Here is a 27,259-nt window from a genome sequence, read left to right on the forward strand (position 1 = left end):
CAAGACTTTGCAAAAGAAAAAAAAAAAGGCTAAACAAAAATATATAAAGCTAGTTCCTGGTAATTATGTCCCCACATTTGTTTAGTAATAAAGGCACTCTGATATTTATTATATACACTTCATTGATCTTAAATAAGAGAAGTTCACTTTCGGGGCTTTCACAGTAAAAATCATAATAGATTTGATACCCTATGGTATATTTCAAAAGAAATAGACATTATAACTCAAGATTACACATATAGTATTTAACTTGATGATCATATACTCAAACATGTATAATTTAACAGATAAGACAAACTGGAGGCAATTGTATTAAATATATTAAAATTATATTGATTCAATTTAGGCATCTAAAAAAAAGCATCACACAGCATTTAAAAAGATACACTGGGTTTCTATGCAAACACACATAGGTAGATACAGCACTCTGAGTTCAAGGTCCACTCATCTTTCTGCTTATTATTCCATATTAACAAAGGCTTCTATTATATCATATACCTCACTATGGACTTCAGCATAAAGCCAGGGGGGAAAAAACATGGTGGCCTTGAATATTAAAGATGCAGTATGTAGGATTTAGTGGCAGAAAGGGAATACAATATATATATATAAGTATGATTCAGTCATACTTAATCTTGGAAGTAAGAATTGTTGAGTTTTCATTGCCTTAAAAAAAGCCCTTTATATCTACATAGAGAGCAGGTCTTCTTCCAGAGTCTGTCATGTTTCTACAGGTTTTTCTTCCACTGTGGGTTCGGCACCCTTACCACTAGATGCCACTAAATGTTACACACTGCACCTTTAATATTACGTAGCTTTTCCATTGTTCCATTCGTTTTGTGTGCTATTTGAGTGCAAGAGTCATTTACATTGTCAAATAGTGGAAACAGTACATTTAAACTGCCTTTTTGTGTGTGCGTGTGTGTGTGTGTGTATGTGTGTGTTACAACAACATTCCTGCAAGTCCTGTAAGCTGTATGAACTGTTCCATCCAAATGTCGGTAACGTTTTCTAAGTTCAAACTTGTGTGCTGCATCCTGAAACTACCACCTTGTCCACTGCAGGCAACATTTTAATATAAAATTTGTATAACAAGGATATAAAATAATAATTGCTGCCACAATATGAAGACAAGTATAAATGTTATGTTAAGGGGTAAATTACAAGCGTACCTATAGATTTTACTTTTTTTCTTTTCTCTCTCTTTGGTGTAACGTGATCTATCAAAAGTAGATCATTCACACTGAACAACTCATTTCTGCCAGTCACAAGATGTAGCTGTAATGAGCTAGAGAAGGCTATTTAGGATTTAGGATATTAAGTCTTGGGGATCACAGAAACAACCCAATGAGGCTTAGACAAAACAAAAAAAAACTAAACTTGATGTAAACATGATAGTGGCATTTTAACTGTCTGTTAGCCCTCAGTACATAAATCTATGTGGTTACAGAACTTCAGGAGAATCTAAATATACATAACTCTGTAATTCTGCACAGGCTGTAAAATGGTAAAGCACTTACAGTATGTAGAAGAAATGACTATGTAACCTTCACCTTTAAGAAAAAGCATCCTGATGACATTCACTGGCCCTTTCATTCAAATGCTGTGATGTTGAGCGTGTAAGTCTACAGGTAGGAAAACTGCTCTAACCTGAGCACTCTGCATGATTAACACTCACCTCTTATGCAGAAATCAGTGTTAAGATACTAACTCCAAGCAATGTCTTTCAGTGTAAAACTAGAAATTGTTAAAAGGGAAAAAAACAACTACGACTGGTATCCCTGGAGACTGTTTTTCTAATTGGGGCACTTTAAATAATGCATAATTTCTCATTAATGATTGTGATTAATCCCCAAAATTGAATTAGAGTACCCTCAAAACAACAGAAATTTCATGCTTAATTAATTAAATGAAGCATCACGTAAACAAACACGCAGTTTGTGGATTAGGCAACACCATTTTAACCACCTTGCATAGACACTCAACTTGTAATTTCCAATCATATCATTTTGACAGTATTATTGCACCATCTACAGTGTTGGTCCAAGGCAATAGTTTTATAACATACAGCTAGGTTGGGTAGAAACAAATAAGAGACTGTGTGTATACATAGCCATTGGCTACGTTTGAGTATACGCACAGTGACCAGAAATTAAAAACAATATGGAGTGATGTAATCCAATAAAACCGCAGTGTGATTAAAAAATAAATAAATAAATACTAGAAGGTGTCACGACTTTTGTTTTGAGACCGAAGGGGATATGACTCAGATTTATGGTAATTTTTAAGATTGCAGTTTGTGGTGATGTTGTATTAGATTATATTATAGTTGAAAGTGTTTTTTTTTTTTTATATATATAATTTTGTGTTTAGAAACCTAAAACACCACCACCACAATTTACAAGCCTGAAAAACAATCTGAGCAGAGTCAATAACGGCAATAAGCTTCTTCCAAGTGTTTCTGAGGTGTTGTAGTAGATTGTAGTAGATTGCAGTAGACAGTAACAAGGGTTTCTAATATTCTGGTCAATCAGTTTTTTTTTAGAAAATAATGTTGCAGCCTACATTGAGACAGTCAGTGGTACATGTTACAATGAAAGTGCAGCCTGACTGAATGCCACTAAATGAAGTGAAAGCACTTTAAAAAGCAGATAATAAGAGTCTTAAGAGCTCTCATATCAAACAAGTAAAAAAAACAAGCAAATAATAATAATAATAATAATAATAATAATAATAATAATAATAATCAGCCCTGTGAAGGATTTTGATAGTCTTAAACAGGGGGCAACACTCCTGCTTCAATAGGATTGAAAATTAGCAATTTTAAATACTTAAATAGATATAAAATTTTGTTATCTTTTAACACAAACTGTACACATCTGGTACCAATACATATAAAAATTACAAGTGTGGTTACTTTAGAATGATGCATCATATCAAAAATATGTAGCTTTAGTAGCACTTTTGTTCTTCATTTGTCTAGTCAATTTTACAATGCTACACACTCCAAAGTGAGTCAAGTCTTTTCTTCTAGTCCAGTGTCACTGCAGCGGTGCCGAGTGCACTATACAAGGACTCCAGTGCCTTAAAAGTCACGTCACTGCTTTGCTTTTCCACTTTTCTTCTCTCGCTCTCAATCCTAAACCACTTCCTCTTCACCATCCAATCGCTCCGTCACACGCCAACGTTTCCCGCTCCTTCCTCTCCAACGTGCGCATCAATCTATTTTTTCAACTTTCCCGATAATCTTTTCCTCGAAGATGGGTAGAATGGCGTCGTCTTCACGTACCTCTTCGAACACCACCCCGCAGTCAAACTCGTCGCTTACCTTCTTGAAATAATACCTACAGAGACGGAGAAGAAAGTTAACGTTTCTAGGTTTGAAAGTTGGTGACCTTCGCTTAGACTAAGTCATCTGTAGCACTCTTAAAAGGCAAATAGGAGATAGTTTTTAATCAGCTGAACACGCTATTTGCTCATCATGCCCCTACATTTAGTCAAAGATTTAGAAATTCTGAAATTCAATTGGATCTAAAAAAGCTACAAACATGTTGGTAATGTATTAAGAACTGTGGCTAATAACATTTCATAAGCCTTTATTTGGCGTCTCAGAGCATATAGACACCACAATGTTAAGAGATACAGCTGGATGACTTTAAATTCTGATATTTAACCTTTGTGTTGCCCCCCCGGGTCAAATTGACCCCTGTTTGTTTTGACTGTTCCTTCCTTCCTTCCTCCCTCCTTCTCTTCCTTCCTTCTTTCCTTTCTCCCTTCCATCTGTCCTTCCTTCCTCCCTCCTTTTCTTTCTTTCTTTCCTTCCTCCCTTCCTTCTTTCCATCCTCCATCCTTCTTTCCGCTTTTCCTTGCTCCCTCCCTCCCTCTTTCCTCCCTCCCTCCCTCCTACCTCCCTTTCCTACCTCCCTTCCCTCTTTCCTTTCCTCCTTTCCTTCCTCCCATCCTTCCTTGACTTGAGGACAACAGGAGGGTTAAGTGTAACATGAGACATCAAACACTGCAATAAATCTCACCTGTAATTTCCTTTCTTTGTTAGCAGTTCTTTAAACTGGCCCAGAGTGACGACCCTCCCTTTGACGGACGTCCGGTACGGTATGGGCTCTCCACAGAAGTAATACGCCACGATAATGTTTTCACACGGCTGCTTCTTAGTGGCTTTGTGTCTGCAAATGGAAAAGACAAAACCTTCTTTAGAAATTTTGAACTTTTGCCATCATTTATGCCCACACATTTCAAAATGATGTGAATTATTTTTTATACATACTTGAGAGGACAAATAATTTTAGTCTAATTTAGAGATCTTAAACTGGGAAATGTAAGCTTCATGTTCATATTTGACAAGGTACTCTGGAATTTGCAAAGACTAAATGACTATAGACTAAATTAAAAACATACTTGGAAGATGGCACATGAGTAATCTTAAATGTATAACTGTATACTAAAATTAAATGTCAAATTTTCACAGTGCTTTACAAAAACAACAACACCAATGAAGTTATAAAAATGGGTATCTGTGATATGAGCAACAGCAGACAGACAAAGGAATCATAAAGGGGGAGGAGGAATGAGTGAACCATGGTAGGTAGCTTGTAAATTAAATTTTTTTTTACAAAAAGGTCCTTGAGTTTGGACTGATTAACGGAGGTCATTCAAGAGAACTTTCTGATCAATAAGTGCAATTACACTGAGCGAGTGAAGAGTGCAATTATACTACCTAATATCCTCCTGTGTTCCAGTCCGTGTCCTGACTTTAACTGCTGAGTTTTGAATAGGTTGGACATTTCTGAGTTGTGGATAATAAACCTGTGAGTAGACTGCAGTGTTTTTCAATTATTACTTCTGGAAAGAAACAGCACGGCTGCTATCTATAGCTCCAAACAAACAGTTCTGTGCTTTGTTATTAGTGACGGGAACATTGTTTCTCAGAACCTCAGCAAATATCTGCAGGACTCAATACAACCAAAAGAGAACAGGAAAATGTTTTTTAAGCATTAACTGGCCCTTTAAGATAATAAATGGGCATACTTTAAACTTCAAGACTTATAATTGTTCTACTTTCCCACTGATGTTACACAACATGGACTAAAAGGTTTTTTAGCATTTTTACTAACTTGTGTAATCATAATTGCTTTTTTTGTTACAGAAAGGTAAATAAATTAACAGTGACACTACTCAATGCCCAATCGACTAATTAAAAAAAAAAAATTATTAGAGCACAATTTCAGGACAGGAAAAGTGAGTGATGTCAATGAAGGGACATTAGTCAACACATTACTGTGGTTACAGTTACAGTATTGCTTCCATCTGTACTCAACATGCAGGCGATGGTCAGTTTCACTTTGTCCCAAAAGGGTGTGGCCCTATCATTTCTACAATGCGAAAAACACTGATGAAATTGCAGAATTTGATATTACAAATGGAATCAACACGTAAAACGCACACTGTTGTGGAATTTGCCAAAATGTGGAATCAACACTTTGCTGAGTGTTTTGGTGTAATTTAGAGGAACGAAGCTGCAGCAGCTTTGGGGAGGATGAGCAAATTGCTGTCAAATCCCTTCAATAAAAGCCTGTTGAACCAATACTGTTGTGGGATGATTATTTTTTATGGTGCACAGCGCGATCACTCACAAAAATGTGAAGGTGTACTTCAGGACACAGTGTTTACATATCTGTTTCACTTATTCATGCCTGAAAACACTTATTCTGTCTCACCCTGACTATGTTATCATATTCATGTTTATCTATTGTACTCCTGTTCGTTGATTTTATTATGTTTGATGCACTGTTGTTGCTTCAATGATATATTCAATGTATGATTACATTTGGAATAAAATGAATAAATTGAACTTGGTTATCAAATAGTTGGAATTTCATTCATCCACCACATGATTAGACGCTCTTTATGGACGATAACATGTGCTTAAATTGTAAAACACTGAATTCACGAGATTTGGGAAAAAATACGATGGAATCTGGAAAAAATGAAAACGGATTATATTGAGCCCAAATTGGACATGGCAGGGGATTATGGTAGATATTCAGAAACATACAGTAAGAGACAAGTTACTTTATTCCTTGTTTTAAGATTTTCTAATATTGGTATAGCTCAACATATAATAAACAACTTAAAAGTGTGTTTGTTGCTTTAAAACATTTTAGTTTGTGTTTACTGGTATGTTTGGATGGAAATGCAGCTCAAATTAAAAATGACAAAAATGGTATTTTGTACATCTAATGTCTAACTCAAATGTAAAACTCACAAGACCACCAAAATGTTCTTTCAAAGTAAATATCCTTTTTCAAACTCCAGCTCCTCAGCTGACAGTTTGGACTTTTAAATCTTGTAGGTAAATAGAGGTTCTTTAATAAATCTCAAGCAGCTAGTAATAGACTGCTGTGAATCTGAGCACACATCAAGTACTGATCCCTCTTCACGTCTGAGCAGCAACACTTCCATAATCTGTCTTTCATCTGCCGTCCGCCGTCAGCCCATCTGAGAGAGTACTCCAACATCAAACACAATCATGTTTCTGACAAAACATCAAAAACTGACCCTTTTCCCAAACATGTCAGCTATTCTGCCTCTGCAAGACCACCGAAATCATACACTTCTACTTCCTGTGTGATCCTCTCATCTCTCTAGTCTCCATGGGGAATAACAAGCAAAGGATCTGATATGTTTTAGATCATAGTAATTTACAACAAGGAGCCAAAGTATTGCAGTATATCAAGGCCGCTGAAACATTTCTTATTGGCTGTTATAGGAGAAATCTCTTAAGATCACACACTGCTCTGCTGAGTTTGACCACTACTCTATAATCAGCATACAAAACATTTTAACTGCAAGTAACCATAGTAACAAACCATTTGTCATTCTACATCAGCAGTAAAAGTGCTATGTGTCTAATCACTCTGTATTAACTATATCCTGCATTATAGGGCTGCAACTAACAGTTATTTTCATTACTGATTCATCTGATGGTTTCTGTCAGGAAATGGTGGAAAATGTCAATCACTGTTTTCAAAAGTGAAAGGTGAGGTCCTCAAAAGTCTTGTTTTGTCTCAACTAACAGTCCACAACCCAAGTATATTGTTGGGTTTTGTGTCATAGGAGACTAAAGATACCAAAACATAATTTAATAAACTAGATGAGAGCATTTTCATATTCTCCATGTGTTAAACTGCTCACACAAACAAACAGGAAATGAATGACAATTAAAAACAAATCAGTTTCTATTGATAACTGGCCGTAGTATAAGTGTGATCATGCTTATATAAAAAAGAATAGACTATAGGCAACGATGTCAAGCACTTCACATCATGCCATTCCCTACTTCTGCTTTGTCCATTACTCTCTTTAATGTGTAGTGCTTTATTGCTTACTCAATACCTTCCTGGTTTAATGTGCAACACGCCATGGACTAGCTATCATCTTATCACAGCTAGGGAACAATAGGTTGAGTCTTATCTTCTCATTAATGAATACTCGAAATAATAGATATTCGAATACACATCAGGTTTCATTGTGGAGCACCTCATAATGGAGTTAAAATAGAACAGAAATTGCTATTATCGATTGCTAAGTACCCCAACGTTAGTGGCTCTACAAAGAATGGGAAGGGAAGTGAAGTGGGTTTGCCGTGAACTATGGGTAATTTGGACATGATGGGTAAAGTTACTGGCAACAGGACCGGTAGGACATAATGGACATACTCGGGCTCGGAGAGCTCGCTGTCAGAAACGGCGGGCACCACGCTGAGTGGAGGGAACAGTGCAGGCCTGACTGCGGTGCGACCCCTCTGGATCACCTCCATCACATACCTGAGGGACCGAACAACCCCAGCAGTTAGACACAGACGGGCCTTAAGAAGCACACAGGCTATAGAACAAAAGAGTAACTGTTTCATTTTGTCTAAAGAAAAAAAAAAAAGGATAGATCCGGCTTCTTCCCATGTGGAAAAAGTTAAACAAATTCTGTTGAAAAACTGATTAGCTGGATTAGCTAACATGATAATATCCGTTCACTTACCTCTGCTTGGGTTGTAAAGTTCCAGACTTAATTTGCTCCTCCTCGAGCCGCCGGCAAACCTCCTCAAGCTGGATGAGGGGGCTGGGAGCTGGGTTGGGGGGCATGGTGGGGTCCTGGATGAACGGGTGAGAAGGCTGCACGTTGTTCCGCAGCTGAGCACTGACACATGGGTGCACCGACCCTGATCGCTCTGCTGAGCTGAGACGGGAACCTTCATGGCCTGTGGTCTTCTTGGACCCAGTGGTACTTCTAAAATGTGAAGTTTTTGAGTATCAGCAACGAAATTAAACAAAGCAAGAGTACCCCGAAAAAAAAACTAGCTTTTATGTCCCTTTTTAGTCAAAATCAATCATAAATGGACAAAACTTCTGCACTGAAAGAGGAAAAAACAAACATCACTGACCCGTACGGACTCTTCTTATGCCGAACCATTTCTTTCTGTCCTTCCATCAACCACAAAAGGATCTTCTGGTTTTTCTCCATGTCCTCTGCTTGCCCTGGCATGTCATGAGGCCGCACTTCTTCCCCTTTCTTAAACATTCTTTTACCCTGAATACCACCTTTGCTTCTGTAAAAAGGAAGAAAAGAATTTGTAAGAAGAGAAAAAAGCATTTTATGTGCATTACTTACAAAAATAACTTGCATGAAAATGCAGCGTACATATAACTTGGATGCTCCATGGGGTTGGATCCCATGCCATCAGCGTAGGTGCGAGACTTTGATCCGTAATGACTTGTCTCCATGCCCCAGGGCAAGCTGCCATGCGCACGCATGGCTGCCTCAGCCTCCACCTGCTCTTTAGGCTTCCCAGCACCTGGGTGATGGACGTGGTGTACGTGTTTGTGGTGGTACAGGTGGCTGGTCTCTCCCTTGAGTCCGTGCCTGGATGGATGTTTACCCTGACCCGAGGGCAGTGCCATGCCAAGCCCCGTCCCTCTGCCCCCTGGGAAACCGTCTGGTGAGCGTGACTTGGGAGAATGGCGGCCTGTCCCTGGTGACTGGCAGCCTGGTGTCTTCATGACGCGCTGGACGTGGTCGTCCAGGATGCTCTCAGGGTTCTCCTCATGTGCATCTTTCAGAAAAGGACTGCTGTAGGGGCTGTCAGCATAGGTGGAGTTGTAATTCTGCAGATAAGCACCAGGGGGGAACCTGTGACTGGACAATGATGTAGCTGTAGACATGCTAAGATCATCACCTTCTTCTTCCTTTTGTAGAAAAAACACACATACACACAAAAATTACAATTTAGAGAAAACAAATATGGAACTAAAATCTGACTTACAAAAATATGGTATGACTGTCTAAAGCACATACAGTATATGTATAAAGTAGATATGTAATGTTTAATTCTTAAATTACGACACCTTCTATAAGTAGTAAATAAGCATTTTATTTATCTTCCAGCTAATTTCCTAAAACACCATGGACACAACTGATTATATTCAATAAGGTTGCTTATGTTCACTTCAGCCTGCAGATGGCAGATTTTCACCATATATCATTAAATATATTTTCATTCTCACTGCAGAGGTTTTGAGACCAACCAAGAATACAACAATATAAATCAGATTTGGAGGTTTTTTTTATCCACACACAGATCACATTTGTGTCCTTTCTTGTACTGACAAGTGCAACCAGTAAAGCCAACACTCGGAGTGAAAGACAAAGTCATGCTCTGACAGAGGCTGCACCAAGGGGAATCATGGGGCGGGGTGCTGCAGGCATTTGTAATAAGGTTTGAGAGGAAGGCGCTGTAGGTAGGGATGAAATACAACACAGCAGTGGATGGGTGATATTCAATCATCCAACAAGTCATAATCCTTATGGTATGAGAATCTTAAAGCACCTTTACTGCAGTAATCATAAATGATTTACACTATATCAGATGTTTTCTCACTGGAGATACATGTTCGGTTTTATTCAAAGCCAACATTGTCATACATCACATGACATTAATGACAAAATTTGCAAGCAGTGAGCACTAAACAGCAGTTTTCTCTCTACTGCGTCATTCATAAAGTTGGAAACATATTTGTGATCAATTCAGAGCTTCATAATATCCTAATATCAGACTATACTCCCATAACTGTAGCATCCTCACCCTGTTTTAATTTACATAGAACTAAACAGTGGAAGTTTAACCAAATACTTCCACAGGATGAGAAATTGTCATTGATAAAAGATAGATCAAACATTTTTGAGACAAACTTGAATTCTGTTTTTTATCAATACAACCTTTCAAAGCCAGACATAGAGGGTGCAGTACTAGTTACAGCACTGTAAAGCAACAAGAAACTGAAAGGGAACTAGGTGATGCTTGAACTGAAAAACCTAGAAATGCAACATATGAGACAACTAAAAGATCAAGTGTTACCACAATAGAGCTACAAGCTATTCTACATGAGGGGACCTCATCAGCATTATATAGACTCAGGGAGAAGTCATTTCAATCTGCTGATAAAGCTGGTAAGATGATCACACCACATTAAAACTAATTGAGAGCAACACTTCAATATCCATCATACATGATCGCAGTGGATCAATATGTGATAAGAAACAAATACATTCGCTGTTTCAAGAATACTATTCCAAGTCGTATAAATGAGAGTGTAAAGACTGCCCAAATTTGGTAGAAGACTTTGTCAATGCTCCACCCCTCCTACAACTGAAGGACAATGTCCAGGAAATGGAGGTTGAGGTAGCCATTAAAGCTCTCACTGCCGGGAAAGGATGGTTATAGCATAAAATTCTATAAATGTTTTCAGGACGTCCTGTCTCCCAGTCTGACCTTATTACATAAGGATTTTATTACCACTCAGTTCATGCCTAGTTATATGAACAGAACCAGGTAAAAAAACATTCATAAATGGGCAATTTTATTTATTTATTTTGTCCCCTCAGCTTGTTAAACAAAGACTAGACAAATCATGTAGATGCAGGTAGCTGAAGATGCCTGGAGCAGATTGTTTCTGAGAATAACAAACATGATTCTCTGGCTTCCTTCTGGTATCAACCTAAATATGATAAAAGGCCTTTTAATTCTGTTTTTGTGTCAGGTGAGTAAAGCATAACATGAACATCTTAAAATCAGTGGTTTATCCATGCCCTCTTGTCCCATATGGAAGAACCCATTACTTTAACCTTTCTAATGAAATGTAGCAAAATAAAAACAATGCTGAGCTGGTTCAGTTACTAAAGGATGGAGATAATACATTTTAATGAAAATAAATGTCAGTTTAAATAATTAAAACTATTGATATTAAATTAAGAGATGCAGCCAGTGCATCCTTAAAAGCATAGTGAGAAAAAGATTTGGATGTACCTCTCCCCACAGATTGATGAGAAGTTATACTGAATTGTTCAAACTATCTTTCAAATTATGTGAGGTGTAAAGTTCTACAAATGAAGTTTTTGTGTAGGTTATATACCACTCAACACAAAATGAAGAAAATATGGGATACCTGGTAACTTTGTGCATCAGCTGTGGCTCTGCACAGATTTTTTGCAAAATATTGGATACAAATTTGCCATTATGTTCAACAGTGGGTCTACAAGGAAGTAAAGATAGAGTAACCTTAAAATAATTACAACATATAATTGGATAAGCCTTCTCTTTCTCTCAGTGAAATTGACTTTTTAATTGGAAGGTGAGGAAATTGAATTGTTTCAATATAGACAGCTGACTTAAAGATTAGTTGGATTTGTTATATATGGAGCAAGCAGAATCAGCCAGCACAAACTAGGAGTCCATGTATTGATGTATTTCCTTACATACAGGTGGTACTTATATGTAAACAGGTCCATGATGGCACTTATTCAGGCCTATGTTGGTATACAGCACTCTGAATAGATTGTTGTTTTTATGGAGTTTTTTTATATCCCTATTCTGAACCCAGGTGGTGAGAGGTAATCATCAACACCCAAGGGGCTTCATGGGTGTCATCCCCCTCCCCAAGAGATGAAAATGTTTGTTTTATTGTAAACATGATTTCAAATGGCTTTAATATAGGTATTCTGCACTGTCTGCCCTGAGCCTGGTCCTGATGGAAGGAAGCTGGGCACATGAACTGTTGTTGTGTAGCCAGTGAGATGCTACAAAACCAGGCCATGTTTGTTTTGTATCTTTGTATGTGTGTGTGTGTGTGTGTGTGTGTGTGTGGAGAGGGGCTTTAATATGTGTTATATCCTGCCCTGTCAGCGTATATTTTATTTGATGTATTCAAAATCTAGGGAAGCCAGGACCTGTTATTGTGTCAGGCACACAATGGCGCCTGCTTCACAGACTCAGTCCGTTACCATTGTCTGTTTTATACCTTTATGCATGTGTGTATTGTTTTTGTCGTACTATAAATTATTTGGCAAAGACAGAACAAAGATATGTAGCGGAAAGACAACAGTAGTGGTTTCACTTTCATTTTCTTTTTCTTCAGTTAAGTTTTTTTCTTTTATGTCAGTATGTTAATAATAAAAAAAAAATATGCAAACACTTAAAAGAAGGTGAGACAAAGTGAGTTTCTTATGTGCCCTGTGCTCGCCATCTATTTGCCACAACTGCCTCAAAGAAAACATGAAAGACTTTCTCAGCTATTATCAGCCTCCATAAACTGCTCCTGCTACAATCTCAAGATCCACAATACTGTTAAAGGCACCTTATGCAGCCAAATTATTTGTGGCATGTTCTCAATAGAAATATGTCTTCTTATCTCTGCGCCAGATCCAGATATATGTATTAGCTGAGCCCACAGGAAGTTATTCATAGAACCATGACATCTTTATTTGAGCACATATTTCCCACTGGCTCCCTCTGAAAACTCCAGTAGGAGACACTTCATGGGAATAATATTTGATGCTTATTCCCACAGGTTAGTTAAGGAGATGGATGGAGATTAACACACTAGCTCATTTATACAATACTATGCTTCTCCTCGACTTGGACGATGATGGTGTACACCATTGCTTGCACGCTCCATTATCTTGTTTACACTAAATACCAATTTAAATTCAGACAAGGGATCCTGCTGACATGTCTTTTTTGCCATGAACTTAATTTTGTGAATAGCTAAAAGGTCCATTGTCCCAGAAGAAGTGAAGCCATATTTTCATTCTTAGGTTGTGTGACAGAGCTGTGGCAACAAATTAAGTGACTCAAATCCTCCAAAAGAAAGAAAAAAAAAATCACATTGTGGACTTTTCCCTCACAGCAACAAAAATATTACATTCAATTTTTAACCAGATGGTGGCTTTTTAAATCCTGATTTTATGCTACAATAATTCTATATAATGCACATATTGTTAATACCTCTGATACTCTGGTTAAAAAGCTAAAACCAAAGTTCATATTTCTTTTTCTAGGTGCACACAGCATCGCCTCCATGTTTAATAAAGGAAACCTCGAGCTGTGTGGTGGCAGCTTCTCTCCTTACGGGGGCCTAACCACAGAAACTGTCTGCCTTGAGACTCAGTACTTGGCTCTGTGTACTGAGAGAGATTTCATTTGTGGCAGCGAGCAACCATTTGATCACCGTTCAAGTGACATCAAACAGGCGGCACATTGTTCCAGTCTTACAAGTGGACGAGTGTGCAGGTGCTTCATCTGATTCATCGTCAGCGCCAGATTCGCTGACAGGACAAGGATGGAATTCTCCAAATAATTCATAATCATTTTTATTCCCCACTTAAATGGCTGGCCTCATTAATTTCATTAAGGCCAGACGGATTCAAGTCTCCTTTGTTACTGAAAACTTTAAGCCCGACGGCCAGGCACATATCTCACTTGCTGGCTCAGAACCTGAGCTTTGGTGGTTCTGAACCTGATACTGCTTCACTAACAGACTGCTTTTTCCACATAAAACCAGCCATGGACATCATTTATTCATTCATTCAGTCAGCTATCAAATTAAATCAAAGTTATCAGAGTCAGCAGATATTAAGATTTGTAGAGTTCAGATTTAAAATAAGATCATTACAAGAACATCTTCACTCCAAACAGCTGAAATCAGAAGCCTTTGGCATATTTTGTCTTTCAGATGTTTGAATCTCATATTAAAATCCGAACATTTAAAACATTTAGTCGATGAATCCATTAGCCAATTGAGATGTCAAGATTGGCTGCTTTTCTTTGTTAAATATGACAGTAAAGGGAACGTGTTTGGATTTTTTTTAACTACTCTGAGGAATTATACTGGATGTTATATTCATTACCATCGTGACTTGATAGTATAACTTCAGCTCTGAATTATGTCACCCAGATAAAATCTGAGAGCCGTTCCCTTCCTGCACTGCCTCCATTATATCACATTAGAGGTGATTTAGAGCACAGACAGGGCTTCTCAGTGTGAACTCTGCAACAATTCCTGGAAGATGCTACGTATGCACATGTGTTTAAACAGATTAACAAAACAGAGGACCCGGTTATGCTTTAGACAGTGCGAGCCGGTTCAGAAAATGGAGTGAACATACCAGTCGTACTCTCTGCAGTCGCTCCTCTAGTTTCTCTTGAGCCTCTCTCTCCCTCACCACCCCCTCCAGCCTGCTGATCAGCTCTGCAGCAAACCTTTCCGGCTCCACGTGTATGTCCTTCGGAATCCGGTTTGTGCGCTGGAGGGGGAAGAAATGTCACACTGTGAGTGCTTCTGGTGCATTGCTGTCATCATCAAAACCCTCCTGACCCCTCACATCCCGTCAGTGACCATATGAAAGGACAAAAACATATGCAGGAAACATTAAACTAAACAGCAGTGTGTGTTAAACTTTCAAGGGAACCAGTGAGAACTAGTGAAATTCATCCTTCTAGATATTGAGATGCATTTCCATTGCACTTCATATATGCCTAATCATTTATATACATTTACCGAGCCTTCTGCATGGATTTGAATAACACTTTAGAGTCAAGAGGTTTAAAATTCACTGCAACTCCGAATGACATAAGGATGCTTCTTAATAAGCACATGAGTGACATCTCTTTTCTCCCCTGCACGAGTTATGGCACTGCAATGTTGTCAACTCTTGGTTTAAATCCATTTTGAGTTTTTTTTTTGGAAAAGGTTAAAAAACAAAGTGCCTTTTGAAAAATTACCTTTAAGTCCTGTCAATTATCTTAATGCCGATGACGTGAAGTCATGATGAATTTGTTTGGGCAGGGAAACGTGATAGTTTTGCTTTGGGGATTTGTGCTCTACTATACAGTTGGTCCATGCATCCTAATAGGAGTTTTAATTTGACTCTTTACTCCAAGGTCTAATTAGGGCCAGGGTTTTCCTACTAAGAGACAGCCTAAGCTGCAGAGGGAGGCATCAGGCTGTCACAGGGGAGGATTCATGTCTGCTAGGCTTCAGCACACACAGCTTAGGAAAGCATCAAACTGCATTTAGACAGCTTCTCTTTCACCATCAGCTATTCTTATACTCCATCACAGGCCCTGCAACACAGCAGAGCTTAAATATGCACATCTCCAATGGTAGGAGCCCAGAAAAATAAGGCAGAGACAGACAGTTAAAAAGAGAGAGGTACAGAGGCAGAAATTGAGAGGGGAGGGAAATAACCCATGAATAACTCACTGGAATATGAGGTAGTGGCACTCGCCCATTTGCTTTGGCACTTTCGTGCATCTCCCGGCGATGCTGTTTGTGGTATCTGTAGGGTGGAACCCCATCTCTGGAATTAACAACAAAGACATTTTCATAAAACATCTTCATGAATAAACAACACAGGCAGCTTTGAAGTTGAAAGCTTTTCACTACATTTTTGCCCAAAAAGAACAACTAGTAAGTCTTGATTCATCAGTGCAGCAGGACAGGTATTCTCACAGGCTTACTGTGTGCATCCTGCACCACAAGTGGTCTGGCAGATTATTACAGCTACATGTTAATGCATCCATGACTCTGTAAATCCATGTGGTATTGGTCATGCTGGGCTTCACGCTCTCCTGTGCTGGAAGCTCTGGACCAATTAGCTGATAACAGCCTCTAATCCATTCAGCTTCAAACACATTTTTGTCCAGTTGTGCAAGCTTTGAAGTTTCTTTGGCATAATTCCACGGTGCCATCGCTGTACCAAGAAAACATTATTTTTCAAATCTTCTTTCACCAACACATGCCTGCCCTGCACAAATAAGAGCGCCTGCCCATAACTCATCCAAGACGGTTAATGACAATCTTGCCTTTGGTCTCATCCTTGTGGACCAAGTTATCTGTGAAAAGAGACAATTTATTCACCTTGAATTAAGCCCTGCCACTATGAAGAATCACTTTTGGAAACATTTCAAACCAGTGCTTGTATTACATTTGCAAAAGAAGGTCAGTAGGTTGATATTTTCATTTGCGTACATTGAATCAGGCATGATTTAAAGTCTCCTAGGAAGCTTTCAAGATTCCTAATTAGCATTAGAGATCAATAGCTTTAACTGGTTTGGCTAATGAGCAGATGGGAGTTTAGTTTGTTGTTCCTGTGGGTAGGTTCGAGCACAGGGTAAATGGGCAAAAAGTGCAATTTTGAAGCCAATTAAACCTTAATGTCTATCTTCCAGCATTTCCAACTCATATAACTCCTTTTAAATAACAACTGGGAATACTTCTTCATATTATGTTCTATCTTTAATTTTGACTGAACTCTGATATTACAGACAGCCTGGTTATGACCTGGTGTGACAGCTTCATGCAAATGATGAAATACATGTGCGTGTGAGATGAGAGAATACGTACACACTGCTGTCGGTAAGGGACAGCGTGTCCGCGTCGCTGGACATACTCTGCTGCTCGCTATCGTTGGCGCTGGTGGCAGGAGCCATAGCATAACCGGTGTTGACATAGTACGGGTTGATGGGCTCCCGGCACGGTGCATGCCTGGAAAAAAAAACACAAAAGTACAGGAAATGCTGAGAAAATGAAGCAAATGCTGAGGTACAGACTTTACTGACCAAAATAAACCATAAACATGCATGTGTAAATGTTATTTCATGATGAATGTTTAGATACTTCAGTAGAAAATCTTTCCAGAAGCTGAAGGTTTCTCTGTTTAAAGCTGAAGTCAGGGGATTTAACTAAAGATATGCAAAGGTTCAGCAATATACTGCTGCTTTTCTTTCATGATTTGAGAAATAAAAACCAAATATCTTCCATTCCTACTCATCTGGTTTGGTTAGATAACAGCTTTAGATGAATTGGATTCTATATAAACACACTTAAAAGCCAATAAAACTACAGTATCATGTAAAAAAACAGAAACACAACATGTAACTTTGTAAGGATGAGTCTAAAACCGCCATTATTTTTGGCTATGTGAGTTTACTTCCAATTCCAGCATTTATGAACACACCAAAATTCGATACCATTTGTAAGTGTAAAACATACAGTACGAGTGTTACTGACAATCTCATCCTGATGCATATCCTTCAAAAGGCCATCCACAGAAAGACAGGGAGCCTTCATTTGACACCATTTAAATTCTCGAGCCATTGATTTTGCTGAGCATACTTCTTATAGGGCTTTGTACACATGAATTATAGATGTTAGGCATCATCTCTTTATTCAAATTGGAATTCCCTGAAGCATTTATCCCATGCTTTCTCCCTGTTCGGTATGCAGAAGCATCCAGAGTTTAAAACGAAACCTTTGTGACCAACTGATTTTCATTTGCATCTTCATTCAACAACAGTGAATAATTAGAATCAGATTTATTCCTCAAGTATGTTAACATACACAAGGAATCTGAATCCAGCTGTTGGTGTCACTCAAGCTCTACACAGGCGACGTGCATATTATTTACATACAATACACAAAATACAAGCAATATACATAATATAGAAAAAATAATAATATGCATCACATTACTGTTTGGGAATTAAATATGTGTCTGTTTGGTGAAGAGTTGTGACAAATAAAGACTATTGAAAATAAGTTTGGAGTTTGTGACTGCACACATTCCTGATTATGTGATTTTAAGGGAAGGACAAGAGAGAGAAGGAAAGGTTCATATAATTCAATCTGTCATTTGATGCATGGATGGCTACCCTGCAACATCCCCTCACAGCTACCCAGCCATTTTGGAAATATGAATTTCTCATAACCACTAATAAATGATGAGAATGGGGACAGAGCAGTTTCAGTAGTCATCTAAAATCAGTGTACCTTCAATGCTGGATTTGTTCTGATCATCATGTCATTTCCTGTTTATCTTTCATTTTACATTGTATCACACTTAGAAACAAATTATCTTTCTCATCAACAAGAGAACCTAATTATATTTGCTTTGTAGGCAGGAGAGTCCGACCACTCTATCAGTCAGCTGATATTGGCCCATCACAGATATATTACTATCAGCATCTAGAAACATATATTGTAAGCTTTTTAAAGTCATATAGGCAACATTTTATGTACAGTGGATCCTTTTTTCATTTTCAATTCAAGCTTAATTAAGACATACATGGGTTTCTGTTATGTTTTTCTAATTTATAATGATTATTATTCAATTCCCAGTGATGCATATCTTTGTCACATGTGATGAAAACACAGGTGAATAAATAGTTTGACTATATTCTGGATACATAAGATTATCTTTTGATATATTGATATCAAAATATTTTAATCCCTAATAAATTGATATCTGCCTCACAAATCCAGCATTAGTCAGGCTTTATTAATTCAAAAATGTATTTAAGTGATTAATCAATTATCAACCATAGCTGTCTGATTTCTGTCAATTGATTAACTGATTAAGCGTTGCAATAATGCAGGCGTTTGTTTTCTGCTTTTTTAAGAATACAAAATGCTCCAGGTTAGAGGCTACATAGAAAATATTCATCTTACTAATAATCTGTTTATTATTACTTTAAAAGGATTTGTAGCTGTAAATATGATGTCTGCATATCAAGCAGCCCTGTACAGCACCTCACACCAAGGCTGAGAGGAAATCAGAAACAATATGCTCACATTCTGTACTTTACTGACCTGATTTCATGTCATTTGTTTAACCTTTATCATAGAGTTTACATTTCTTATGATATCGCTGCAGTTTGTCAAACATCACTTGTGTTTCTGAGAGACACTTTCTGTGGTGTCCTCAGTTGACCTCAACATCATCACAGCTTCCATACTGCATGTCATACTAACTACAGCGTCTCCTCTAATGCCAAAAGGCCAAACATACTACTACAAAACAGTTCAAAAGTAAATCTATTTTCTTTTTCTAATAAAACCGACAAGACAAGCCAATAATCCTGATGTGAGAGAAACATGAATCAATAACACCGTGTTTTCATCCATACTGCTACTCCACATTTGTCTCAGTTTTAAACAGCAGCATGCACATTTGTTTGGGGGCACTCATACTATCACTCAAAAGGCAGCAACAACTTTCATTAAAATTACAAAAGCTATGAAGTCTTTCCCTTTGAAGTAGCGTGTCTTACTTGACTGTGAACAAAACTGAGCCGTTCACATTTCAAAGTTCTCACCAAACATTAATGAACGTATAGGTCATTCTCTTTCAAGTCATCCCAATTTTTTTTTAAAAGCTGATCTGAAAGACTATTTAATGTCTTTTGTTTCCCCTTCTCTGAAAAAGATCAGACACAACTGATGTAAAATTTAGTTTCGCAAAAAAACCCGACGGGTAATGCTAAAAGGCTATTTAAAAATGAAGTGTCTTTTTGTAATTCCAGCCAAATGCTTGATTGCTGAAATAATGATGTGGCAATAGGCTCAAAACTGTATTTCACTCATCTCTAATTGCAACTCATTACGTAAAAGGAGTGTTTATATTGCTTTTATATACTATCCAGATTAACACATCCACCTGGCTAAAACATTTGTAGTAGTTAAATTTTCTTTTTCTAAAGATTTCAAGCATACATCTATTTCCAACAAAATCACCTTTTGGGCATGTGCATTAAAAACAAACTGTAACTTGTTTCATTTTGCTTCATGCAGATATCTAGCAGAAAAGCTGCATGTCAACACTGGGGAATGTAATGAGATACAATGAGACTTAACTAGAGAAAAAAGTAGGTCAAAGGCAGGTCTGATTCCAGTTCAGTCTTTACATTTGAACCAGTCAGACTGTAGTCATGGATTTGTTCTGTCTCCGCTGCCTCTAACACTACACTGTGCTCAGTGTTTTGGTCGCGGAGAGGGGTTTTATTTGGAAGGTATTGTCTGTCTGTGTCAGCTGATGTGAATTCCTGTCCCTCCTCATGTCACTGCTGCAGCAGCAGAGGTCATATATGGGAGCGTTTCTTTAGTGTCTGGCAATAACCTGGTGGAAAGGATTTTTTTTTTTTTTTGAGTCCCAACATTATTTTAAACCCAACAACGCTTGCAATATTTAAACCTACTGTGTCTTTTAACCTTATGCTAAAAGAAACCTAGCATTGTTATTGGATGTTTTTACTCCATGTCAACAGGGCTAAACCATTTTGATGAAATATCTCATTTTCGATTATATTGACCGATGTTGCAATTGCGATATGATTTGCTGATCATTTTTACACCATTATTCTCATTTTAATTGACAAACATTATAATCATTATGGTTGGATTTTTGCTGAGATCTGTACCAAACAATAACATGTTGTCTTAGGTCTGTAGAATATGATGTGTAGGCGAGAACATCTGTGCAGCACCACAATATTTCATTTATATATTTATTTTTTTACACATGCTCTAACAAATATTGTGCCTCCTGCATATTGAAAATTGCTGTCAGACACATTTCGATAACATTTTTATTAATTCCTCAGCCCTACATGTCAACTAACCAACATATATATATATATATAAGCAGCTTAGTTGTGATGATGAAAAATTATTTATGGTCTCTTCACATCTTTAATTTTAACACTATTATATGGGATGACACTATTCCAATAAACAGCATGTACCTAACAGTTTTTTATATTTTAGCATGATTAGAATTCCTTATGACAGAAGACAACAACATGCACATCATATCCTCTAATCTCATTCACATCACTGTCTCTTATTTCTGTCGTCCTACTAGCTGCTTCAAAGCAGGAAATGGAACTCAAGCGCCAACAACAGTCCGAATGGATATCCAGTAAAATCAGCAATACAACAACAAGTCTTATGACATCACTCTTCCTACTATAGAGCCGCAGCCATTTACTAGACTCAAGCTATAATGTCCACTGTATTATATATGGAGCATCTTTACCAGCAACCTTTGTTATTTGAGGTCAGCATAAAAATCAATAGTAAATCTGCTATTAATGCGCTTTTTCATTTCTGCTGTAACATGAATTCATAACTGAGAACTATGCAGTACAACTATAGTCTATATATCTATTACTGCTGAAGGCTGAGAATCTCTTAATCAGGTTGACATTGACATTCTCAGTTTTTTTCCCCCTGCTTATTATTATGTTACAAAAAACTGCAGAACATCAACATTTTCATCACGTTTGTTAAAGGGTTATAAATTATGGAAACATAAAATCAGGACAATACCAGGATGAATTATTGTGTTCTGACACTGAAGAACACAGCTCATTACTTGATAATAAAGTCATCAATTTAGACATGGACTACGCTGTCACATAATACGCCACACTATCTAGGAGATAAAATTACTGAACAGAAAAACCTAGCAGGGAATTATCTCAAGGATAAAGAGGTGAACAGGAACAAATGCTGCTGTTTGAGTTTCAACTTCACATTGACTGAAACACATCCAAGTGAAAAAACTGAATAATTAGTACAGACATTTAAATCTGATATGCAGCTGGGCTGATGGGTAACTGCTGTTTGTTGCATTTAGTTAAAGAGTAAAATTAAAACAATTCCACTGAAGTGAATGCAGGAAAAAGTGTTTAGATTTTAGACTGAGGTATTAGTATGAATGGAATATAAAGTTAATCACTGTTACAAGGTCAATATGAATTGTTTTTAAATCCCTCTTTCCTGAGAGCACAAGAGAAGGACACGTTCACTTCACACTAAACATTTCTCTTAAAAATAATCTGTGTTAAGTGTCAAAATCAGCAGGTGTGTAAATTATGCAAAGCAGCAACATTGGTTTTAAAAAGAAGCATAACTGGATCTGCAAGAGTCATAGAGGGCAAACTGCAGACAGCTCAGTCAACAGACAGGAAGTACAGCAGTCATTCAGCTGAGTAGCTGCAATTAAAGTTAATCTCAGTATTTTGATGAAGATGAACTGAATGAATTCCAAACAAACAAATGAATGCACTAATTATGCGTCTACAGGCATCGAACTGCCTAAAAGCCAACGTTTCTCAGCATCAGTGTGCTGGCATCAGCAGGTTTTGCATTGCAGGGGTTATAACGACATCTGGCTAAATCTACTTTGACCTCCTACACTGAAGATGAAAAGCAATTCACAGCACACGGGCAACTGTTTTAAATGCTGCTTTTGCACAAACAGTCACCGCATGAACTGCAGCAACAGAAAAAAAGTCATTTGTTTTGTTCTTTCAAAGAAATCATGAACTTTCAACTGCTGACAGGATAAGCCACAGTTGTAGAAGTAAAACTGAGCATCTGGAGTAGTTTAAATTCAAATATCGCTTTGGTGTTGATTATGATGCAAAGGTGTATGGTATATAACATGTTTCTGGCTTTAAAGATACTCTATTTATGACATTTACAGAAAAAGATTTATATTCTTCACATAAATACAAACTTAATACTATGAAGATGAAGAAGAAGAGGAAGGCAAGAAAGAGATGTTGAGATTTGAGAGTAACTGACTTCAGAAAGCTCCACCTTCAATAAAATCATGTTGAACTCTTTCATTGCAAACCCCTGTCCAATAGAAAAACCTTCGTTTCCCAGAGTACCTGCACAAGAAACACAAAGACCGCTGCTTCAACTTTATAACAAGTAAAGCAGCTTCTGCAGCCTCTACTTCACCATAGGTGCAAATTCTTAGAAACACTTCACACACACCATATTTCTCTTATCTGAGTCGTCTCTTGAGCTGCACCCAGACTCCCGTTTTATTTCTAAACTTCAGGCAGCCTTCATGCTGGTGTGGGGGTTTCAGGTTTATTTCTAATTCAGCAGTTTGCAGAGAAAAGCTGTGTAAGTTAGAGTTGAAGTGAAGCTTTCTAGATTGCAGGGAGGATTTACCTGTACTCGTGACTGTCCTGGAATCTTGCGCTGTTGGCAACGCGGTGCGGTGCCGTCTCCATTAGCAGCTTCTGAGTAAGCCGTTTGCTTGGTGTGGGGTCACACTCGGGCTGCTCCTCCGGCTCTTGGTCACATCTCCATTCCTCGTCTTCGTTTAATGTCGGCAAATAACCCGTCAGTCCCTTTCCATTCCCAGAAACAGAGCTCTGGTCGCTGTACAGCTTAGGACTCTCTCCTCCTGTCCGTGTATGTTCCAAATATATGTCAGACTTAAGGAATAAAGGGTAGGTGTTCTCCTCCATCATAGTCTGTATCTCAGTCTGAGCCTGGTCAAACATTGCAGGATCAATATGAAGCTTCATGATGCAGTCTTTGATGAAGGACTTTGTGGCTGGTTTGATCTGTCTGGAAACAATCCCATTGTTGTCCAGGATGTATTTCTTATAGATAGCTTTTGCCAATTTGACCTTCTTCTCCTCGTTGCCTTCATTCGCTTCAAGTTTACGGAAGCCGCTGCAGGCAAACCAGAAGTCCAACATGTCTGCACACTCCTCCTGTTTGAGGAACGTCCTAAACAGATGGATGCCATCCTGGTCATCCAGGAGGGAGTGCAGAGATTCTGCCCACTTTAAGTAAGGTGGTGTCGGGGAAGCGCTGCCCTCCGGCTCATAACCCAGGTCCAAGTCAGGTCGCCTGGGTGTAGCGACAGAGGCCTCGCATTTGAGGCTTTCATTCTTTGAGGAAAAGCCAAGGTTGTTGTACTGGTGTCCATCACTGCACACCAGCTCACCTTCTTCCCCAGGGACTGGAGGTCTAGGAGCATCCTCAGTGAAGCTGCCTCCCAGGTCCACTAAGTAGCCCCCCTTGTCGCTTATGCTCATAGTCCCAGAGCCCACACAGCACAACTATTAGATCCAGACCTCTATTTACGCCACTGCAGAAAAACTCCTGCAAGTAGGAAAAATATATAATGAGACGCAGCTTCATCAAATCATGAAAATGAACAGTAGACTTTTGCTAACCTTTACAGAGACTTAATATAAGATATATAATATATAATACTCATTTTTGAATTAATGGCAAAAAAATCTATGCAACAAACATGTGATACAAAGTAAATTCATAACATATTGATTAAAGGTCAGACGATTATATGCCATACGCCTGGGTTAGCAGAGGACTCCTACCTACTGGGGATTTTTAAATTCTGCACCGTTTGCATTTTTATTCGATTTTCATGAAAAATTATGAGGCCAGTTTCCAGCTGAACATTAAAATTGATGCCAATTCTGCATAAATCCACAGGATTTGTAAATGAGCGACGAGCTACTGTGACACCCCATAGTCAGAACGCAGTTTGTGGTTAACCTTTAAATGCATCACGTTCTACACATTTAAATGCATAAACCAATATGCTAGAACAACTCTTATAATGCCAGAATAAAATGAAAAACTTTCATGCACTTGATCTGTGGGCAGATTCTGCATGGTAATTGAAAACTGAGGTCACTAGGCTTATAATGTGGTTTGGTACTCTATAATTGTGTAACACTGAGTCATGTTCAGAGTTATGTGGCAGTGTTGTGGTAATCCAGGCCAAGAGTCGTGGCTACAGTTCTGTCTGGCCCTGGAGGAAGCTTTCTACTTGGCAGTAGTATGAATATGATGCAGTGTTAATGTAGTGCACAGCAATATCCTACTGATTTATATGCATGAGCATGTCATTACTTTACCCAGCTACTCTACTTTCATCCAAATTAGTATTAGTGTATCATCGCGGTGTTAAAACTCACTTGGGGTTTACAGTATGAACTCAATAATTAAGCAGCCGATGTTGCATCTAAAAATGCGCAGAAAACGTCAGCGGTATCGCTTTCATCCTTTTATCCAAGATGCTTGGGAGGTTGCGCTACTAGTAACCTGCCGTTACTAAGCAATCAAAACCAATAGAAGAACTAGGGGAAGGACCAGGGCTAGTTCTCGCAATGACTGGAGGAGGTGAGCGAGAGAAGGCCAAAGACTGAGGATGCCTGTACAAATTAGTAGTACGCCTCACTCACTAAACTAACTTAACTATGAAAAAAGTTTAAAAAAAAACAAAGATAAATGGATTTCCAGCACCATAAATCCCTCACAGTACTGTCACTGCTTGATTTGTCTGGGTGTCATCCTTCTATCCTGGAAAAAAAAAATTGTAGAATTTCCCCGACTGATTATTGGACAGAAAGAGTGAAGCAAATCTTGTGGAGCTGTTTAATTAGCTAATTTTTGTCACATGACCTGCAGTGCACATGCCGCATTAGAAAAAGTTGAGATTTTTCCATCTGAGTGCGCCAAGGACGTGCCTGAAAAAACAGGAACATCACAGCGGCATCGCTTTCAGCTTTCAGTGTGCTTGTCACACGTCCCCATTGAAAATAATGAATCTGTGCGCTCAAAAGATATAAGATCCATACAGCCCCTAAGTCTGAATGTACTGAAATTGTATACTTCATTGATCCGTGTATCATATTCTCTTTATATTTCACTTACTTCCTGTCAGCTGCAGAATAGTGTGCCTAATGACTTTAGGGATTGAATGTCTTGTTCAAGGACACATCCTGGTCCTCGTCCACTGTCCCTGAGCTTTCTTGCAGAGCAAAGACAAAAAGGTGCCAACTGTATACCTGGTTTATATTTAAGCAGTACGGTCCATAACAATTTTAATGGCAATAAAACCAGTTTTTCTCTTAGTGTTAAATTTCACACATTCATGCAGCAACCACTAGGGCCTACAGCTTGCAATGATGTCCATTTCTTGATATTTTGTGGGAAGGAGAGAACGGTGATCATTCAGTACGAGGTTTCTACAAAGACTACATCATATTTGTGAAGCTTCCTCTTCCATTCCTCTACCTCTGTGCACTGTACACTAATGATTTTCTGAATTTTTCGAGATCGATTTAAGACTAAATTTCATAGCGGCTGACAGCTGCGGTGTACACTTACTGTAGCTGTGTATTCAATATTTCACTACAAATATTAGTGCTGGTTTTCTATCATGCTCCCTCTAGGGCACACCCACTCTCTTGTCTTGTCCAATACAGCTCCAAATCATTTTCCTGATTGAACAAAGCCAGTCAAATAGACAAAAAAATGGCATCAGTACTTTTTTCCCTCTGCACAATTCCTGAAGTGTGAGCAGCACGTGCAGGACTGAACATTATCACCTTAAAATATTACATAGGCTATTTTAATACAAGCAACATGTCACAACTATGCAATAAGGCGATAAGACAATAGCAGGCATCTTCGCTACTTGTAAGCACATTGATGATGTATCGGCACGTCAGGTGTTCAGTTATCGCATTACTATTTAAATGGACGGTTCCGTGGTCACAGGTGTGCGGCCCTAAAGGGGATTTAAAGACACATTTCGGCGCTTATTTTAGCAATAAGAGCCGAATTGAGGAAAATATCCACCTTTTTTCCCTCTCTCTGTCTTTTTCTCTCTCTCTCTCTGTAAAACTGTAGTCTGCTTTGAAGTGAGCCTCTCATCACATTCATGTCTTGGCCTCTCCAGAATGAGCAGAACAGCAGTGGAGAGTGGGGGAGGGGAGCCAGAAACAAACTCCGTACACACACACACACATACATACACATACACACACACACACACAGGCCTTTCAGCAGCCGACCGACAAGTGCACAACTTTGTCACACTATTCACCTATTAATATCCGCACTATCCCCGCTAGCAGCTGCTAAGCTTGAACGCACAACATGACGACCGCAAACATTTCCCCCCCGACCGCCAGAGGACACAGAGGGAATCCCAAACCAATTTCCCGAATAGACTTCCAACCAGCAAAGCGATGGCACATATCTCTCCCGACTACCGCAATCCCAATCTCTGAGCTGTCTGAGAGAGAGAGGGGGAGAGGGAGAGAGAAGGAGAGAGAGAGAGGAGGGGAGCAAAAAAAAAAAAAAAAAAAAGTGACATATACTTCACCGGAGGAAATCTTGTCGCCGTTTTGGAGTGCATCGGGCATTTGGGCCGGCACAAGTCAGCGCGAAGTGTGTCATAGTTGCGAACTGCAGGACTTTAAAAATAACAAAGAAGCCAG

At 38.5% G+C, this 27,259-nt stretch overlaps 1 protein-coding gene across 4 annotated transcripts; it reads right to left on the reverse strand.

Annotated features, from left to right (window-relative positions):
- Positions 1 to 3,160: 3,160 nt before the first annotated feature.
- Positions 3,161 to 27,259, reverse strand: axin1 (axin 1). 4 transcript variants are annotated; one of them, XM_053339270.1, is made up of 11 exons: positions 27,145 to 27,259; positions 23,154 to 24,101; positions 16,749 to 16,889; positions 15,606 to 15,702; positions 14,509 to 14,646; positions 8,710 to 9,254; positions 8,453 to 8,617; positions 8,050 to 8,298; positions 7,734 to 7,841; positions 4,032 to 4,181; positions 3,161 to 3,344 (listed from the first exon to the last, which is right to left on the reverse strand). In XM_053339270.1, the coding sequence occupies exons 2-11, from the start codon at positions 24,032 to 24,034 to the stop codon at positions 3,218 to 3,220; spliced, it is 2,601 nt and encodes an 866-aa protein (XP_053195245.1). In that variant the 5' UTR covers positions 24,035 to 24,101; positions 27,145 to 27,259; the 3' UTR covers positions 3,161 to 3,217. The 4 variants fall into 4 exon arrangements, with proteins under 4 accessions (XP_053195245.1, XP_053195246.1, XP_053195247.1 ...); XM_053339271.1 differs by having other exon boundaries at positions 27,140 to 27,248; XM_053339272.1 differs by lacking the exon at positions 27,145 to 27,259 and adding an exon at positions 26,863 to 26,920.

This window comes from Scomber japonicus, chromosome 18 (genome assembly GCF_027409825.1).
Source record: "Scomber japonicus isolate fScoJap1 chromosome 18, fScoJap1.pri, whole genome shotgun sequence".
Lineage (NCBI taxonomy): Eukaryota > Metazoa > Chordata > Actinopteri > Scombriformes > Scombridae > Scomber > Scomber japonicus.